This window comes from Oncorhynchus mykiss, chromosome 5 (genome assembly GCF_057628025.1).
Source record: "Oncorhynchus mykiss isolate SJ-2025 chromosome 5, ASM5762802v1, whole genome shotgun sequence".
In the NCBI taxonomy this organism is placed as follows: Eukaryota; Metazoa; Chordata; class Actinopteri; order Salmoniformes; family Salmonidae; genus Oncorhynchus; species Oncorhynchus mykiss.
In genome coordinates this window covers 91188829-91209820 of record NC_143026.1, presented here as the reverse complement: position 1 = coordinate 91209820, position 20992 = coordinate 91188829, and the positions used below count along the sequence as shown (strand labels likewise).

General features: G+C 43.9%; 1 protein-coding gene and 1 long non-coding RNA gene across 7 annotated transcripts in view; one reads left to right on the top strand and one right to left on the bottom strand.

The window, feature by feature from the left end:
- LOC149983625 (uncharacterized) overlaps positions 1–2449 on the top strand; it is a 184449-nt gene extending 182000 nt beyond the window's left edge. The window contains exon 3 of the long non-coding RNA XR_016496368.1: positions 2387–2449. This is a non-coding gene — a long non-coding RNA (uncharacterized LOC149983625). The remainder of the gene's footprint in view (positions 1–2386) is intronic.
- The window catches only part of rxrgb (retinoid X receptor, gamma b), a 78184-nt gene that overhangs the window by 38497 nt on the left and 18695 nt on the right, over positions 1–20992 (bottom strand). For 2 of the 6 annotated variants that reach the window (XM_036978897.2, XM_036978898.2), the window contains exon 1: positions 19764–20274. The exons of 2 other annotated variants lie outside the window; for them this stretch is intronic. In XM_036978897.2, the coding sequence (XP_036834792.1) occupies positions 19764–19827 (64 nt within the window). In that variant the 5' untranslated portion in view covers positions 19828–20274. Of the gene's footprint in view, positions 1–18401; positions 18477–19763; positions 20275–20992 lie in introns of those variants that run through there. 2 more of the 6 variants (XM_090236407.1, XM_036978900.2) reach the window with 2 other exon arrangements.

The following is a 20992-nucleotide window of genomic DNA, read 5'->3' as shown; positions in this document are numbered from 1 at the left end:
GGCAGCACCTCCTACTGGAGAGTTGATCAACCTACAGCTATCCTTAGGTCTCCTATCGAGGCTGGGCAGCACCTCCTACTGGAGAGTTGATCTATCTACAGCTATCCTTAGGTCTCCTATCGAGGCTGGGCAGCACCTCCTACTGGAGAGTTGATCTATCTACAATTATTAATTTGGTCTCACATCCAGGGTTTTAACAAAGCCCAGCCCTGATTAGCTTTGATATTTGTCACTGACTAATACCAATGTGCTATCATGAGAATCATTATTGAAAGATATCTTAATAACCAATTATATTTGCAAAGTCATTCCAAAGGGTAGGTTTAAGAGACGAAATGAAATATAACCATAAGTCATATAGCATCAATGAGACTATTTAGGACGATATAGCGTTTGCATCATCAACAGCTGTTGTTTAAATTCAACCCAGGGTTTAACTAAAATAGACAGGCAGGTAGCTTAGGAGTTATGAGTGTTGGGCCAGTAACTGAAAGGTTGCTGGTTCAAATCCCTGAGCTGACTAGGTGAAAGATCTGTCAATGTACCCTTGAGCAAGGCACTTAACCCCTAATTGCGCCTGTAATTCGCTCTGGATAAGAGTGTCTGCTAAATTATGTAAATACAGGTCTAGGATTTCAAGCTTTGGTGGATTTTAAATGTTATCATCAAGTGAATAATTAATATGTTGGATTCACGTCTCTATCTCAACCAAACAAGTCAAAGAAAATACTAAATCAAATCAAACTTTTTTAAAAATGCATTTAAAGTTTGATTTGTTTTAGTCCTATTCTTTAACTGTGATTTTTGGTGGAGATAGAGACATGAATCCAACGTACTGTCTCAATTATTAATTTGTAGACGAACTAGACATTGAATTGTGTTTGGTTGTCAACGCAACCAAACATCAACATTTGAAGGAGATGCAGGTTCTGCTTTGATAGGTCCATCCTGTGCCACCGACTTAGTCTGGCTTTAATCCTACTGTATACACTGACTTAGTCTGACTTTAATCCTACTGTATACACTGACTTAGTCTGGCTTAGACCTACTGTATATACTGTATACACTGACTTAGTCTGACTTTAATCCTACTGTATACACTGACTTAGTATGGCTTAGACCTACTGTATATACTGTATACATTGACTTAGTCTGGCTTAGACCTACTGTATATACTGTATACACTGACTTAGTCTGGCTTAGACCTACTGTATATACTGTATACACTGACTTAGTATGGCTTAGACCTACTGTATATACTGTATACACTGACTTAGTCTGACTTTAATCCTACTGTATACACTGACTTAGTATGGCTTAGACCTACTGTATATACTGTATACATTGACTTAGTCTGGCTTAGACCTACTGTATATACTGTATACACTGACTTAGTCTGGCTTAGACCTACTGTATATACTGTATACACTGACTTAGCCTGGATTTAATTCTACTTTGTCTACAAATGAATAATTGATATGTTGGATTCAAGTGTCCACCTCAACCAAAAATAACACTTAAAGAACAGGACTAAATCAAATGAAACTTTAAATGCATTTTAAATCAAGTTTGATTTGGTCATATTCTTTAACTTTGATGTTTGGTTGAGATGGAGACGTGAATCCAAACATATCAATTATTCATTTGTAGGCAAACTGGAATTAAAGCCAGACTAAGTCAGTGGTACAAAAGATACATCTCCTTTTTGCGTTGACAACCAAACATAATCCAATAGCACTTTTACAATACATTACATATCCCATGAACTATTAACAAGTTAACAAATGATATGTTTGGATGCACATCTCCAACTAAACCAAAAATCAAAGTTAAATTATAGGATTAAGCCAGTGGCTCAGATGAAACTATCCAAGCATTAGATATCTTTTAAATGTTGATATTTGGTTGCGTTGTCAATCAAACACATTTAATTATACAGTGCCTTCAGAAAGTATTTATACCCCTTGACCTATTCCACATTTTGATGTGTTACAGCCTGAAATTCAAAATGGATTAAATAGATTATTGTTCACCAATCTACACACAATACCCCATAATGACAAGAGAAAACCCGTTTACATGAGTATTCACACCCCTGAGTCAAAACTTTGTAAAAGCACCTTTGCCAGAGATTACAGCTGTGAGTCTTTCTGGGTACGTCTCTAAGAGCTTTCCACACCTGGATTGTACAACATTTGCCCATTATTCCTTCAAAAAATTCTTCAAGCTCTGTCAAATTGGTTGTTGATCATTGCTAGACAACCATTTTCGGGTGTTGCCATAGATTTTCAACGTGATTTTAGTCAAAACTGTAACTCAGCCACCCAGGAACATTCACTGTTTTCTTGGTAAGCAACTCCAGTGTATATTTGGCCTTGTGTTTTAGGTTATTGTCCTGCTGAAAGGGGAATTCATCTCCCAGTGTCTGGTGGAAAGCAGACTGAACCAGGTTTTCCTCTAGGATTTTGCCTGTGCTCAGCTCCATTCCATTTCTCTTTTATCATTAACTTTCCAGTCCTTAATTAACGATTACAAGCATACCCATAACATGATACAGACACCACTATGTTTGAAAATGTGGAGAATGGATTTTCCAAGCATACAGTAACACTTTGTATTCAGGACATAAAGTACATTTCTTTGCCACATTTTTAGCTATTTTATTTTAGTGCCTTGTTGCAAACAGGAAGCATGTTTTGGAATATTTGTATTCTGTACAGGCTTCCTTTTTTTCACTATATCAATTAGGTTTGTATTGTGGAGTAACTACAATGTTGTTGATCCATCCTCAGTTTCCTCCTATCAAAACCATTAAGCTCTGTAACTGTTTTAAAGTCATCCCTGGCCTCAAGGTGAAATCCCTGAGCGGTTTCCTTCCTCTCCGGCAACTGAGTTAGGAAGGACGCCTGTATCTTTGTAGTGACTGGGTATATTGATATACCATCCAAAGTGTAATTAATATCTTCACCATGCTCAAAAGGATATTCAATGTCTGCTTTTTATTTATTTTTTACCCATCTACCGATAGGTTCTCTTCTTTGTGAGGCATTGGAAAACCTCCCTGGTCTTTGTGGTTGAATCTGTGTTTGAAATTCACTGCTTGACTGAGGGACCTTACAGATAATTGTATGTGTCAGGTACAAATATGAGGTGGTCATTCAAAAATCATGTCAAACTCTATTATTGAGTCCATGCAACTTATTACAATATATGACTTGTTAAGCACATTTTTACACCCAAACTTATTTAGGCATAAGAAAGGGGTTGAGAGTATTCATACTCCTTGTCATTTTCCAAATATTTTGTTGTGTTACAGCCTGAATTTAAAATGGATTCAATTGAGATTGTGTGTCAAAGGCCTGCACACAATAACCAATAATGTCAAAGTGGAATCATGTTATCAAACAATTGGTTATAAATTAATTTAAAAAATGAAAAGCTGAAATGTCTTGAGTCAGTAAGTATTCAACCCCTTTGTTATGGCAAGCCTAAATAAGTTGAAGAGAAAGAAATTGCACGTCACATAGTAAGTTAATAATAGTGTTTAAAGTGATTTTTTGAATGACTCTATACCCCACACATACCTGTAAGGTCCCTGAGTCGAGCAGTGAATTTCAAACACAGATTCAACCACTAAGACCAGGAAGGTTTTTCCAACGCCTCGCAAAGAAGAGCATAGGTGCATAGGTGGGTAAAAATGTAAAAAGCAGACACTGAGGGCTCTATTTTCAGCCGGTGTTAAGGTGGCGCCGGTGTCAAATGCACGTTAGTTTGCAATTTTGTCATGTTAAAATTGCCACACTGGCATTTTCCAGCCCTAGCGCCAAGACTCAGCAATTCACCTGTCTTAAATCAGCTCGCTTGCTGGGTGGATGGGGGGGGAAATATTTGAGGTGTGTCCTTAAAAACATTATCCAAAGTGCTAATTTCAGGCAGCGCTGCAGAATACGTTTAGAAACTCTGCCTTCCACCAGACACTGGGAGATGAAGTCACCTTTCAGCAGGACAATAACCTAAAACACAAGGTCAAATATACACTGGAGTTGCTTACCAAGAAGACAGTTAATGTTCCTGAGTGGCTGAGTTACAGTTTTAAATTAAATTGTCTTGAAAATCTATGGCAAGACTTGAAAATGGCCGTCTAGCAATGATATGTTTTACGCTGCTGCTACTGGCTGTTTATTATCTATGCATAGTCACTTTCCCCCTGCCGACATGTACATATTACCTCAATTACCTTGAAGGCAGGTAGCCTAGCGGTTAAGAGCGTTGGGCAGGTAGCCTAGTGGTTAGAGCAGGTAGCCTAGTGGTTAGAGCAGGTAGCCTAGCGGTTAGAGCAGGTAGCCTAGTGGTTAGAGCAGGTAGCCTAGCGGTTAGAGCAGGTAGCCTAGCGGTTAGAGCGTTGGGCAGGTAGCCTAGTGGTTAGAGCGTTGGGCAGGTAGCCTAGCGGTTAGAGCGTTGGGCAGGTAGCCTAGCGGTTAGAGCGTTGGGCAGGTAGCCTAGCGGTTAGAGCGTTGGGCAGGTAGCCTAGCGGTTAGAGCGTTGGGCAGGTAGCCTAGCGGTTAGAGCGTTGGGCAGGTAGCCTAGCGGTTAGAGCGTTGGGCAGGTAGCCTAGTGGTTAGAGCAGGTAGCCTAGTGGTTAGAGCAGGTAGCCTAGCGGTTAGAGCAGGTAGCCTAGTGGTTAGAGCAGGTAGCCTAGCGGTTAGAGCAGGTAGCCTAGCGGTTAGAGCGTTGGGCAGGTAGCCTAGTGGTTAGAGCGTTGGGCAGGTAGCCTAGCGGTTAGAGCGTTGGGCAGGTAGCCTAGCGGTTAGAGCGTTGGGCAGGTAGCCTAGCGGTTAGAGCGTTGGGCAGGTAGCCTAGCGGTTAGAGCGTTGGGCAGGTAGCCTAGCAGTTAGAGCGTTGGGCAGGTAGCCTAGCGGTTAGAGCGTTGGGCAGGTAGCCTAGTGGTTAGAGCGTTGGGCAGGTAGCCTAGCGGTTAGAGCGTTGGGCAGGTAGCCTAGCGGTTAGAGCGTTGGGCAGGTATCCTAGCGGTTAGAGCGTTGGGCAGGTAGCCTAGCGGTTAGAGCGTTGGGCAGGTAGCCTAGCGGTTAGAGCGTTGGGCAGGTAGCCTAGCGGTTAGAGCGTTGGGCAGGTAGCCTAGTGGTTAGAGCGTTGGGCAGGTAGCCTAGCGGTTAGAGCGTTGGGCAGGTATCCTAGTGGTTAGAGCGTTGGGCAGGTAGCCTAGCGGTTAGAGCGTTGGGCAGGTATCCTAGTGGTTAGAGCGTTGGGCAGGTAGCCTAGTGGTTAGAGCGTTGGGCAGGTATCCTAGTGGTTAGAGCGTTGGGCCAGGTAGCCTAGTGGTTAGAGCGTTGGGCAGGTAGCCTGGTGGTTAGAGCGTTGGGCAGGTAGCCTAGTGGTTAGAGCGTTGGGCAGGTAGCCTAGTGGTTAGAGCGTTGGGCAGGTATCCTAGTGGTTAGAGCATTGGACTAGTAACCATAAAGGTTGCTAGATCGAAATCCCAGAGCTGACAAGGTAAACATCTGTCGTTCTGCCCCTGAACAAGGAAGTTAACCCACTGTTCCTAGGCCGTCATTGCAAATAAGGAATTTGTTCTTAACTAACTAACTTGTCTAGTTAAATGAAGGTTAAATAAATAAACTAACCTGTGCCCCACACATTGACTTGGTACCGGTACCACCTGTATATAGCCTATTGTGTTACTTTTGTACCATGAGATTTTCTTAACTCTTATTTTTCTTAAAACTGCATTGTTGGTTAAAGGCTTGAAAGTAAGCATTTCATGGTAAGGTATTCGGCACATGTGACAAATAGAATTTGATTTGATTTGATCAAGAACCAACTTGACAGCGCTTGAAGAATAAAAAATATAAAAAAGTGTAAATATTGTACAATCCAGGTGTGCAAAGCTCTTAGAGAGTTACCCAGAAACACACAGCTGTAATCACAGCCAAAAGTGATTCTATCATGTATTGACCCAAAGGTTTGAATACTTATGTAAATGAGATATTTCTGTATTTCATTTTCAATAAATTTGCAAACATTTCTAAAAACATGCTTTCACTTTTGTCGTTATGGGGTATTGTGTGTAAATGGGTAATAAAATATATGTATTTAATCCATTTTGAATTCAGGCTGTAACACAACAACGTGTGGAATAAGTCAAGGGGTGTGAATACTTTCTGAAGGCCCTGTTTATGGTTGAAATCACAGTGATTCACACATTTTGATGACAACTAAACCAAATATCTGACATTATTTTTTCCATTGAAATTTTGGTTGTGCTTTTAGATGGTTGAAAGTATGGTGATAATACATTGGGAATTAAACTTATGTCTGTCTTCTTGAGTTGGGTGAATAAATGTTGAAATCTCATTGATCAACGTCTCAACCAAATATGACCTACATTTTCCCGTTGAAAGAAGGTGGTGTGCCCAGCGGGAAGTTTCCAAATGCATGACAAAACAAATGGCTACATTTCATCATGTTCCAAATAGAGACATTGACACATTGGCACAGAACATTTGAAAAGAGGAAGAGGATCAATGGTTTGGCCGGTGCTGAGACAGACAGACAGAGACAGACAGACAGACAGACATACAGAAAGAGATAACAGATTTTTTTGGTTGCGAGATAAAGAAGCTCAACTCAAACAACAACAGGACAGGGCCAGTCAGACCTAACCCAACGATTCCCGATCGAGCGTGAAGGGGACAGACTGACCAGATTTTGCCACACAACAAACAAATAACAGCAGAAGAAGTAACCAGCTGACCAGTCCCTGTTCCAAACTAACATTCTCATGTGGTTACTGGATGGGAAGAGGAGGAGGAGGGGAGGAGGAGAGGAAGAGTGGAGAGAAGTAGGAGAGGAGGAGGGGAGAGAAGTAGGAGAGGAGGAGGGAGGAGGAGAAAGGGAGGGGAGGAGGAGTAGGAGAGATGGGAGAGAAGGAGGAGAGGAGGAGAGAGGAGTCAGAGAGGAGGAGGGAGGAGGAGAAGAGGAGGAGGAGGGGAGAGGAGTAGGAGAGGAGTAGGAGAGGGGGAGGGGAGGAGGAGGGCAGAGGAGTAGGAGAGATGGGAGAGAAGGAGGAGAGGAGGAGAGAGGAGTCAGAGAGGAGGAGGGAGGAGAAGAGGAGGAGGGGAGAGGAGTAGGAGAGGGGGGGAGGAGGAGAGGAGTAGGAGAGGGGGAGGGGAGAGGATTAGGAGAGGGGGAGGGGAGGAGTAGGGGAGAGGAGTAGGAGTAGAGGGAAGAGGGGAGGTGAAAACAGGAAGTGAGACAAAGCTGTGGGGATAAACGAAATAAGGCTGGTGCATGTGCTGTTGCTGGCAAGGGAACATCCCTGTTCACTCTGACTCCTCTGGTGCGCTGCTCATTCCCGTCTAACCCACTCACATCCAGTGACCCTTGACCTGGGTAGGTTGCCCTGACCAGACTGTGACACACTACCAGAGCGCCCCAGTCTCAGCGTACTGCACAGAGACCATTTGAAAGATCATCATGTATCATGGCCCAATCAGCACACTGCAGACAGATAAGGAGAGAGTAAAACACCCAGACAGACTGACTGTTTGTGTTTACTAGTCAGATCGCTCTGTTTCTCATAGACTAGACATATTCACCTAAGAGCAGTGGGCTTAAAAACGGCGGTCAGTAGTATTCATCTGTTATCTCGTCCTCTCTCAGGATCAGTAGGATTCATCTGTCATCACAGTCATCTCTCAGGATCAGTAGGATTCATCTGTCATCTGTCATCTCGTCCTCTCTCAGGATCAGTAGGATTCATATGTCATCACAGTCATCGCGTCCTCTCTCAGGATCAGTAGGATTCATCTGTCATCTGTCATCTCGTCCTCTCTCAGGATCAGTAGGATTCATATGTCATCACAGTCATCTCGTCATCTCTCAGGATCAGTAGGATTCATCTGTCATCACAGTCATCTCTCAGGATCAGTAGGATTCATCTGTCACCACAGTCATCTCGTCATCTCTCAGGATCAGTAGGATTCATCTGTCATCACAGTCATCTCTCAGGATCAGTAGGATTCATCTGTCATCTGTCATCTCGTCCTCTCTCAGGATCAGTAGGATTCATATGTCATCACAGTCATCTCTCAGGATAAGTAGGATTCATCTGTCATCACAGTCATCTCTCAGGATCAGTAGGATTCATCTGTCATCACAGTCATCTCGTCCTCTCTCAGGATCAGTAGGATTAATCTGTCACCACAGTCATCTCGTCCTCTCTCAGGATCAGTAGGATTCATATGTAATCACAGTTGTCTCTCAGGATCAGTAGGATTCATCTGTCATCACAGTCATCTCATCCTCTCTCAGGATCGGTAGGATTCATCTGTCATCTCGTCATCTCTCAGGATCAGTAGGATTCATATGTAATCACAGTTATTATCTCTCAGGATCAGTAGGATTCATCTGTCATCACAGTCATCTCATCCTCTCTCAGGATCAGTAGGATTCATCTGTCATACCGTCATCTCTCAGGATCAGTAGGATTCATCTGTCATCACAGTCATCGCGTCCTCTCTCAGGATCAGTAGGATTCATCTGTCATCACAGTCATCGCGTCCTCTCTCAGGATCAGTAGGATTCATCTGTCATCACAGTCATCTCTCAGGATCAGTAGGATTCATATGAAATCACAGTTATCTCTCAGGATCAGTAGGATTCATCTGTCACCACAGTCATCTCGTCATCTCTCAGGATCAGTAGGATTCATCTGTCATCACAGTCATCTCTCAGGATCAGTAGGATTCATCTGTCATCACAGTCATCTCGTCATCTCTCAGGATCAGTAGGATTCATCTGTCATCACAGTCATCTCGTCATCTCTCAGGATCAGTAGGATTCATCTGTCATCACAGCCATCTCGTCATCTCTCAGGATCAGTAGGATTCATCTGTCATCACAGTCATCGCTCAGGATCAGTAGGATTCATCTGTCATCACAGTCATCTCTCAGGATCAGTAGGATTCATCTGTCATCACAGTCATCTCTCAGGATCAGTAGGATTCATATGTAATCACAGTTGTCTCTCAGGATCAGTAGGATTCATCTGTCATCACAGTCATCTCATCCTCTCTCAGGATCGGTAGGATTCATCTGTCATCTCGTCATCTCTCAGGATCAGTAGGATTCATATGTAATCACAGTTATTATCTCTCAGGATCAGTAGGATTCATCTGTCATCACAGTCATCTCATCCTCTCTCAGGATCAGTAGGATTCATCTGTCATACCGTCATCTCTCAGGATCAGTAGGATTCATCTGTCATCACAGTCATCGCGTCCTCTCTCAGGATCAGTAGGATTCATCTGTCATCACAGTCATCGCGTCCTCTCTCAGGATCAGTAGGATTCATCTGTCATCACAGTCATCTCTCAGGATCAGTAGGATTCATATGAAATCACAGTTATCTCTCAGGATCAGTAGGATTCATCTGTCACCACAGTCATCTCGTCATCTCTCAGGATCAGTAGGATTCATCTGTCATCACAGTCATCTCTCAGGATCAGTAGGATTCATCTGTCATCACAGTCATCTCGTCATCTCTCAGGATCAGTAGGATTCATCTGTCATCACAGTCATCTCGTCATCTCTCAGGATCAGTAGGATTCATCTGTCATCACAGCCATCTCGTCATCTCTCAGGATCAGTAGGATTCATCTGTCATCACAGTCATCGCTCAGGATCAGTAGGATTCATCTGTCATCACAGTCATCTCTCAGGATCAGTAGGATTCATCTGTCATCACAGTCATCTCTCAGGATCAGTAGGATTCATCTGTCATCTCGTCATCTCTCAGGATCAGTAGGATTCATCTGTCATCACAGTCATCGTGTCCTCTCTCAGGATCAGTAGGATTCATCTGTCATCACAGTCATCTCTCAGGATCAGTAGGATTCATCTGTCATCACAGTCATCTCTCAGGTGCTCACCGGTATCCAAGAGAGAATCCCGAGCAAGCGAGTGAGTGAGTGAGTGAGTGAGTGAGTGAGTGAGTGAGTGAGTGAGCAAGTGAGCGAGCGACTGAGTGAGAAAAGCGGTTGTGAATGTCTGAGTCCATGCGTGTCTGCGAGTAAGAGTTGTACCATAGAGACTTAGTTTCCACTTTTGCACAGAGATGGGAAATACATTTACAAATAAATAATAAAATAATGAAAGTAAACAAAAGCTGTGAAACTTCAGAAACATATTTTCATCCAATCATTTATTTGTTTGATCTAACTGGGCAAGTCGGTTAAGAACCAATTCTTATTTACAATGACAGCCTACCCCGGCCAAACCCGGACGACGATGGGCCAATTGTGCGCCGCCCTATGGGACTCCTAATCAATGCTGGTTGTGATACAGCCTGGAATCAAACCAGGGTCTGTAGTGACGCTTCTAGCACTGAGATGCAGTGCCTTAGATGCCTGCGCCACTCGGGATCATGATCATGATTTTCCTAGACACCCATCTGAGCGACCCACCCACCCACCAGACATCCTTGCCCGTTTGATGGGCCTACTGCAAGTAGCCTATGTAGCCAAGACCGAAGCAATGAAGAATCTAGACACAAAACAAAAATATAACTTATTCAGGAAAGATGAGGTTTCATTTATTTAAAATAAAAACAGACAAAAAAACGGCGAAAAATGTTTTTCCTAAGCGACCAAAATTAACCTACAGAAAATAGCTACAAACAATGGAGAAATCCTTATCTCACCAAAGGAGATTTTGAATGAGGAAGTAAAATATTTAAAACAAGTTCCTCCAACCTTATTTGATGATGGGTTTTGAGTGAGATCTTGTGATGTCACAGGACAAACTATGGTTGGCAATCGATTCCTTTCAGACGGGAAAAACCGCCGAGCCTCGGTGGCATTCCAATAGAGATATATCAAACTTTTTATGAACCCCCGGAAGATTCATTACTATCATGTTGTAATTGCTAATACAGTGCCTTGCGAAAGTATTCGGGCCCCCTTGAACTTTGCGACCTTTTGCCACATTTCAGGCTTCAAACATAAAGATATAAAACTGTATTTTTTTGTGAAGAATCAACAACAAGTGGGACACAATCATGAAGTGGAACGACATTTATTGGATATTTCAAACTTTTTTAACAAATCAAAAACTGAAAAATTGGGCGTGCAAAATTATTCAGCCCCTTTACTTTCAGTGCAGCAAACTCTCTCCAGAAGTTCAGTGAGGATCTCTGAATGATCCAATGTTGACCTAAATGACTAATGATGATAAATACAATCCACCTGTGTGTAATCAAGTCTCCGTATAAATGCACCTGCACTGTGATAGTCTCAGAGGTCCGTTAAAAGCGCAGAGAACATCATGAAGAACAAGGAACACACCAGGCAGGTCCGAGATACTGTTGTGAAGAAGTTTAAAGCCGGATTTGGATACAAAAATATTTCCCAAGCTTTAAACATCCCAAGGAGCACTGTGCAAGCGATAATATTGAAATGGAAGGAGTATCAGACCACTGCAAATCTACCAAGACCTGGCCGTCCCTCTAAACTTTCAGCTCATACAAGGAGAAGACTGATCAGAGATGCAGCCAAGAGGCCCATGATCACTCTGGATGAACTGCAAAGATCTACAGCTGAGGTGGGAGACTCTGTCCATAGGACAACAATCAGTCGTATATTGCACAAATCTGGCCTTTATGGAAGAGTGGCAAGAAGAAAGCCATTTCTTAAAGATATCCATAAAGACTGTCGTTTAAAGTTTGCCACTAGCCACCTGGGAGACACACCAAACATGTGGAAGAAGGTGCTCTGGTCAGATGAAACCAAAATTGAACTTTTTGGCAACAATGCAAAACGTTATGTTTGGCGTAAAAGCAACACAGCTCATCACCCTGAATACACCATCCCCACTGTCAAACATGGTGGTGGCAGCATCATGGTTTGGGCCTGATTTTCTTCAGCAGGGACAGGGAAGATGGTTAAAATTGATGGGAAGATGGATGGAGCCAAATACAGGACCATTCTGGAAGAAAACCTGATGGAGTCTGCAAAAGACCTAAGACTGGGACGGAGATTTGTCTTCCAACAAGACAATGATCCAAAACATAAAGCAAAATCTACAATGGAATGGTTCAAAAATAAACATATCCAGGTGTTAGAATGGCCAAGTCAAAGTCCAGACCTGAATCCAATCGAGAATCTGTGGAAAGAACTGAAAACTGCTGTTCACAAATGCTCTCCATCCAACCTCACTGAGCTCGAGCTGTTTTGCAAGGAGGAATGGGAAAAAATGTCAGTCTCTCGATGTGCAAAACTGATAGAGACTTACCCCAAGCGACTTACAGCTGTAATCGCAGCAAAAGGTGGCGCTACAAAGTATTAACTTAAGGGGGCTGAATAATTTTGCACGCCCAATTTTTCAGTGTTTGATTTGTTAAAAAAAGTTTGAAATATCCAATAAATGTCGTTCCACTTCATGATTGTGTCCCACTTGTTGTTGATTTTTCACAAAAAAAATACAGTTTTATATCTTTATGTTTGAAGCCTGAAATGTGGCAAAAGGTCGCAAAGTTCAAGGGGGCCGAATACTTTCGCAAGGCACTGTATATAAAGCGAATTGTCTGACACAAAAAGAGGGACTGATCTCGCTCCTACTGAAGCAGGAACCTGGGGGACAGAACAAATACCCTGTCTCTTTAAAAAATTGGAGTCCCGGCCTCCCGGGTGGCGCAGTGGTTAAGGGCGCTGTACTGCAGCGCCAGCTGTGCCATCAGAGTCCCTGGGTTCGCGCCCAGGCTCTGTTGTAACCGGCCGCGACCGGGAGGTCCGTGGGGCGACGCACAATTGGCCTAGCGTCGCCCGGGTTAGGGAGGGCTTGGTCGGTAGGGGTGTCCTTGTCTCATCGCACACCAGCGACTCCTGTGGCGGGCTGGGCGCAGTGTACGCTAACCAACCTTCGTCTCTCCCGAGCCCGTACGGGAGTTGTAGCGATGAGACAAGATAGTAGCTACTACAACAATTGGATACCACGAAATTGGGGAGAAAAAGGGGTAAAATTCAAAAAAAAAAAATAATAATAATAATTGGAGTCCCCTCACCCTTCAATGTTATGACACAAAAATATTGGCAAAATGTATTGCTCATATAAATAAAAAAGGTCCTATCAGACATTATTCATCACAATCAGACGGGAGACAACATCAGACAACTACTAGAAATAATGGAAAACTTTGAGAACGCAGGGAACTCAGGTATAATCTTGAAATCAGATTTCCCTTGAATTTTTTTACTTTGGAGAATCTCTCCTAAAATGGCTAAAAGTAATGTACAACAATCCTTCTGAGAAATTTAAATTGTCAAGAGGCGTAAAACAAGGTTGCCCTCTGTCACCAAACTTATTAGGGCCATTGAACTGTTATCTATAATTTAAAAAAAAATATGGTTGAGAGGGACAAGGAATGGGAAATACAGTGCCTTCTGAAAGTATTCAGACCCCTTGACTTTATCCACTGTGTTCATGAGGACCTTCAATGCTGCAGACATTTTGTTATGTTACATGTTGTTACTTTACAGCTTTATTCTAAAATGGATTAAATAAAAACAATCCTCAGAAATATACACACAATATCCCATAATGGGACAAAGCAAAAACAGGTCATTCTAAATTACTGCTAATTTATATAATTTTCTTTTTAAATAAATGTATTCACATAAATATTCAGACCCTTTACTATGAGACTCCAAATTGCATCCTCCGGTGCGTCCTGTTTCCATTGATCATCCTTGAGATGTTTCTACAACTTTATTGGAGTCCACCTGTGGTAAATTCAATTGATTCAACAGGATTTGGAAATGCACACACCTGTCTATATAAGGTCCCACAGTTGACAGTGCATGTCAGAGCAGAAACCGAGCCATGAGGTCGAAGGAATTGTCCGTAGAGCTCTGAGACAGGATTGTGTCGAGGCACAGATCTTTCTTAAATGGAAGACGTTTGGAAGACTCTTCCTAGTGCTGGTCGCCCGGCCAAACTGAGCAATCGGGGGAGAAGGGCCTTGGTCAGGGAGGTGGCCAAGAACCCAATGGTCACTCTGACAGAGCGCCTGAGTTCCTCTGTGGAGGAAGCTACTCCTCAGTAAAAGGCACATGACAGCCCGCTTGGAGTTTGCCAAAAGGCACCTAAAGACTCTCAACAAGATTATCTGGTCTGATGAAACCAAGATTGAAATCTTTGGCCTGAATGCCAAGCGTCTCGTCTGGAGGAAACCTGGCAGCATTCCAATGGTGAAGCATGGTGGTGGCAGTATCATGATGTGGGAATGTTTTTCAGCGGCAGGGACTGGGAGACTAGTCAGGATTGAGGGAAAGATGAATGGAGCAAAGTACAGAGAGATCATTGATGAAAACCTGCTCCAGATCGCTCAGGACATCAGACTGGGGAGAAGGTTCACCTTCCAAAAGGACAACAACCCTAAGTACACAGCCAAGACAACACAGCAGTGGCTTCGGGATAAGTCTCTGAATGTCCTTGAGTGGCCCAGCCAGAGCCTGGAATTGAACCCAATCAAAAATCTCTAGAGAGGGGCCTCCCGGGTGGCGCAGTGGTTAAGGGCGCTCTGTGCCATCAGAGTCCCGGGGTTCGCGCCCAGGCTCTGTCGTAACCGGCCGCGACCGGGAGGTCCGTGGGGCGACGCACAATTGGCCTAGCGTCGTCTGGGTTAGGGAGGGATTGGTCGGTAGGGATCTCCTTGTCTCATCGCGCACCAGCGACTCCTGTGGCGGGCCGGGCGCAGTGCGCGCTAGCCAAGGTTGCCAGGTGCACGATGAGGGTGGGTTGTGTATCCGAGGACATTCAGCCTTCGTCTCTCCCGAGCCTGTACGGGAGTTGTGAGACAAGATAGTAGCTACTACAACAATTGGATACCACAAAAATGGGGAGAAAAAGGGGTAAAATTTAAAAATAAAAAAAACATTCTCTAGAGAGACCTAAAAATAGCTGTGCAGCAACGCTCCCCATCCAACCTGACAGAGCTTGAGAGGATCTGCAGGGAAGAATGGGAGAAACTCTCCAAATACAGGTGTGCCAAGCTTGTAGTTTCATACCCAAGGAGACGCAACGCTGCCAAAGGTGCTTCAACAAAGTACTGAGTAAAGGGTCTGAATACAGCAACGCTCCCCATCCAATGTGATATTTCAATTATTATTATTTTTTGTCAATATGGTGATTGATGCAGGGAAAAAATAATTAGAATAAGTCTGTAATGTAACAAAATGTAGAAAAAGTCAAGTGGTCTGCCACCACAAACTTTCCGAATGCACTGTAAGTCTAATAACATTAAGGAGCCAAAAATGTATGGATTAGACACAAAAGTATCAATGTATGCTGATGATTCAAGTTTTCTCTTGAGTCCTCAATCAATAACCTTGAAGGGCCTTATTGAGAACCTGGATACATTTGCCAGTTTATCTGGTCTAAAACCCAACTATGATAAGAGTACTGTATTAGAGATTGGGTATCTAAAAGATACCACATTTTTTAACTGCCATGTGGTCTCCCGATTAAATGGTGTTGATGTGATTGGTGTACACATCCCGGAAAAGTTGAGTGATAGAAAAACATATAGGATCTTGAAACCGTGGAAACACCTGGCCATCTTTGGGAGAATGACCCTGATTCATTCTCTAGTGATGTCACAGTTAACACATTTATTCATGGCTCTACTAACTCCAGGAGATTCCTTTTGTCAAATCATGTGACACATTTTTTTTCTCTCCCCTATTTCATTTGGATTGGCAAACCAGATAAAGTTCAAACAACATGAGTTTTGAGGGTTAAAGGCATTAACTGCCAGGTCAAAAGTTGTAAATGAGAACTTGTTCTCAACTAGCCTACCTGGTTACCTGGTTAAATAAAGGTGAAAAAAAAATTCAATTATTTTTTATTTTTTTACTTCTCTCTTAAAGCATAACAAAATGATATCTAAATCCAAACTGGTTTTCCAGCAGGCTACTATGAAAAACAAGAAGGGGTCTTTTTTTGCAGTTATACAGATTAAAACCAACCATTTCCAATGAATTGACAATTGATCCCTATTTAAAACTACCTTCCTTTTAAAATGAAGCCACACAGAGTTGGTTAATATTACAATTTCATCCTCCAGTAGAGGCCGAACAAATATTAGAGCAAATAATATGTCTCAACTGAGGAAAGGACCATTTTCTTGGGATATTTGTTTTTTTAAGGAAGTTAGTATCATGTTCACGAATGACATTGTAAATAAGGAAGGTCAAATTATGGCACACAACCAGTTAACAAAAGGTGTATGGAGACGTATGCTCAACAGAAAAATATAACCAACTCATCGCAGCTCTGCCGCAAAAATACACACACACACACACACACAGTGTCGGTCCTCTCGGCTGATAATGGCTAGCGACAGGACCCTGTCCGTGTCTCTCTTCTGTCTGTGTGTAAAAGGATCACATCATCACCTCCAACACCTCGCCAACCAGAGGAGGGGGAAAACACAGAGGAAGAGGGGTGATGGTGAGATCAGAGTGACAGACAACAGAGACAGAGAGAGAGGGAGAGAGAGGTGTTGAGAGATAGATAGATGTGCTGAAGGTAATACTAGGTAGAGTGCAGAGAATGAGAGAGAGTTGTTATGGTGATAGCTTGGTGGTGACATCAGCTCAACGACCACCTTTGAACCGTGAACTGAGAGAGCTAGGCTTCCATACTCAGATCCCCCTAAAAATCTCTCTCTCTCTCTCTCCCCCTCTCTCCCTCCCTCTCTCCCTCCCTCTCTCCCTCCCTCCCTCTCTCCCTCCCTCTCTCCCTCCCTCCCTGTTTCACACATTAAATCATTTTCTGACCTCTTCTTGTATCATACGCAATCATCCATGACACCATATAACAATAGTTAAAATATCTAAGAAGATCACCAAATAAGAGGCAGGTAACAGAACACATTCAAACCATACTTCATTAATCTAAACCAAGACACAGAAAAGGCCCATTCTGTTCCCCTTATAGGAGCCCCCTGACCAAAACACGACCCCCCCCCTCCCCTCCCCCAACCCCGCTCTACTTCGTGACACTTACAGCCTACATTCTGACTTACAGTAACAGCTATCAGCCAATTCAAACGGTATCATAAACCACAAGTCTATAAACAGCCCTCACATACCACAAAGCACATATTACAAAATAACCACCCAACATACTGCAGTAAAGGAACTCATCAAATGAAAGCAAAGCTCAGAACAGAAGAACGCATCTATCCAGATGCTTAAAGGGATAGACAGACACATAGAAATATCCCTGACTTCCTCTGACTCTGGGTAAGTAGCAAAAGATCATACTATAAACAAACAACAGCCCATAAAACGACACTGAATACAAAAAGACAGTTTAAAAACCTGTTGTCTTTAGACGCTTTGAAAACAACATTTTCAGGACTTTGCAGTGTTGCAAACGTGTTACCAAACACACACAAACACCATAAACCAGACACACTCCTATATATATCCGCTCTGCACTGCCACTGACTGCCAGGATAAATAATTAACCTCCCTGATCCATGATCTTTACATTTCTCCTCCCTGATCTATGATCTTTACTATTCACCTCCCTGATCCATGATCTTTACTATTCACCTCCCTGATCCATGATCTTTACTATTCACCTCCCTGATCCATGATCTTTACTATTCTCCTCCCTGATCTTAACTATTCACCTCCCTGATCCATGATCTTTACTATTCACCTCCCTGATCCATGATCTTTACTATTCTCCTCCCTGATCCATGATCTTTACTATTCTCCTCCCTGATCTATGATCTTAACTATTCACCTCCCTGATCCATGATCTTTACTATTCACCTCCCTGATCTAGGATCTTTACTATTCTCCTCCCTGATCTATAATCTTAACTATTCTCCTCCCTGATCCATGATCTTTACTATTCACCTCCCTGATCTAGGATCTTTACTATTCTCCTCCCTGATCTATGATCTTTACTATTCACCTCCCTGATCTATGATCTTTACTATTCACCTCCCTGATCTATGAGCTTTACTATTCACCTCCCTGATCTAGGATCTTTACTATTCTCCTCCCTGATCTATGATCTTAACTATTCTCCTCCCTGATCCATGATCTTTACTATTCACCTCCCTGATCTAGGATCTTTACTATTCTCCTCCCTGATCTATGATCTTTACTATTCACCTCCCTGATCTATGATCTTTACTATTCACCTCCCTGATCCATGATCTTTACTCTTAGGAGTATGTCTGTCAGTGTCCCAGTCCTGCGGTACTCACAGCGCATATAACCCAGCTCCCTTCTGTCCCAGTCCTGCGGTACTCACAGCGCATATAACCCAGCCCCCTTCTGTCCCAGTCCTGCGGTACTCACAGTGCATATAACCCAGCTCCCTTCTGTCCCAGTCCTAAGGTACTCACAGTGCATATAACCCAGCTCCCTTCTGTCCCAGTCCTGCGGTACTCACAGTGCATATAACCCAGCTCCATTCTGTCCCAGTCCTAAGGTACTCACAGTGCATAAAACCCAGCTCCCTTCTGTCCCAGTCCTAAGGTACTTACAGCGCATATAACCCAGTCCCCTTCTGTCCCAGTCCTGCGGTACTCACAGTGCATATAACCCAGCTCCCTTCTGTCCCAATCCTGCGGTACTCACTGTGCATATAACCCAGCTCCCTTCTGTCCCAGTCCTAAGGTACTCACAGTGCATATAACTCAGCTCCCTTCTGTCCCAGTCCTGCGGTACTCACAGTGCATATAACCCAGCTCCCTTCTGTCCCAGTCCTAAGGTACTCACAGTGCATATATCCCAACTCCCTTCTGTCCCAATCCTGCGGTACTCAGAGTGCATATAACCCAGCTCCCTTCTGTCCCAGTCCTAAGGTACTCACAGTGCATATAACCCAGCTCCCTTCTGTCCCAGTCCTAAGGTACTCACAGTGCATATAACCCAGCTCCCTTCTGTCCCAGTCCTGCGGTACTCACAGTGCATATAACCCAGCTCCCTTCTGTCCCAGTCCTAAGGTACTCACAGTGCATATAACCCAGCTCCCTTCTGTCCCAGTCCTGCGGTACTCACAGTGCATATAACCCAGCTCCATTCTGTCCCAGTCCTAAGGTACTCACAGTGCATAAAACCCAGCTCCCTTCTGTCCCAGTCCTAAGGTACTTACAGCGCATATAACCCAGTCCCCTTCTGTCCCAGTCCTGCGGTACTCACAGTGCATATAACCCAGCTCCCTTCTGTCCCAATCCTGCGGTACTCACTGTGCATATAACCCAGCTCCCTTCTGTCCCAGTCCTAAGGTACTCACAGTGCATATAACTCAGCTCCCTTCTGTCCCAGTCCTGCGGTACTCACAGTGCATATAACCCAGCTCCCTTCTGTCCCAGTCCTAAGGTACTCACAGTGCATATATCCCAACTCCCTTCTGTCCCAATCCTGCGGTACTCAGAGTGCATATAACCCAGCTCCCTTCTGTCCCAGTCCTAAGGTACTCACAGTGCATATAACCCAGCTCCTTCTGCCCCAGTCCTAAGGTACTCACAGTGCATATAACCCAGCTCCCTTCTTTCCCAGTCCTAAGGTACTCACAGTGCATATAACCCAGCTCCCTTCTGTCCCAGTCCTAAAGTACTCACAGTGCATATAACCCAGCTCCCTTCTGTCCCAGTCCTAAGGTACTCACAGTGCATATAACCCAGCTCCCTTCTGTCCCAGTCCTAAGGTACTCACAGTGCATATAACCCAGCTCCTTTATGGGGCTTCCAGATGAGGCTGATGCCATTGGGTGCCACATGGCTCCAGAGGGGGTGGAGAGGGGTGACAGACGAACTACCTTGCCAAAGAACACAGCCTCCCTAGCAGCTGGAGAGAAGGACGTACTCTGACTCCTGCTCCCGCTCCGACAGGAGAGAGAGACGAGAGGACAGAGAGGGACGGATAGAGGAAAGAGAGGGAGGGACGAAGGGAAAAGGAGGGAGAGAGGCAAAGTCCACCCGCGTCGTTTATGGGATTAACCAGATTATTCTCTGATCAATCCCAGAGGAACCAATTGCAGTCGCGGATCAACTCGTTTAACTCTAGAATTCCTACCCTCTATATCTGAAATGAGGATCTCTCTTTTCTCTCTCCTCTCTTCTTTAGGCACGTCCGTAAGTTCCCAGGATGCCTTTTTTTGTAATTAGGGCAGCATACATGCCTGTTAGCGCTGTGTTGGCACACTGCACGTCGCCTGTGTGTGTGTGTGTCCCTGTCACTCCGTGCCTTAGAGCCAAAAGAGTCCAGCATGGTTTGTGTGTGTGTGTGTGCGCGCATGCACGAGTGTGTATGTGCGTGTCGTCTAACAAGCCTTGCATTCCTGGAACTGTCTATTCCTATGTATGTGTCTCGGTACAGAAAACAGTACGGACCTAGAGCGAAATGTGTGCACTCAAAACAAGACCCAAGACCAAGACATTTAAAGGAACACACACTGAAAATCAACTACAATGAATGACTTCCTTCAGCAGCCCATAGCACCTGACTGACAGTGAAGTTAAGCTAGCATGCCTGGAGGCTCTGCTCCCTATAGAGTAGAGACCGGAGCAGCTGTCATACCAGTCTATTACACCCAACAAGTCTTCAGGGAACAGCTCAAATAATACACACCTCTTCACAGTCATGTGGAGTTGGAATAATAAGCGATGGCCCACATAAAACACATCGCCCTGAAAGACATAATTAGCATTCATGAAGACATTTTGCACATTGAGAGGTTAATGTGTTTCCTCATTGGAGAAATGAAACATTGAATTCCAAACAAAGCTTCAGGGTAATAATGATGTTTGTGCGTGTGTGTGTTTTCCTAAAAGCACTGACAGAAGAAGCTGACTCACATAGGCTTTTAATTCAATTTGATCTGAGGAGGTACGAGGAGGAGGCAGTTTAGTTTTCATACCTTCCTCTGTCCCTGAGGTACGAGG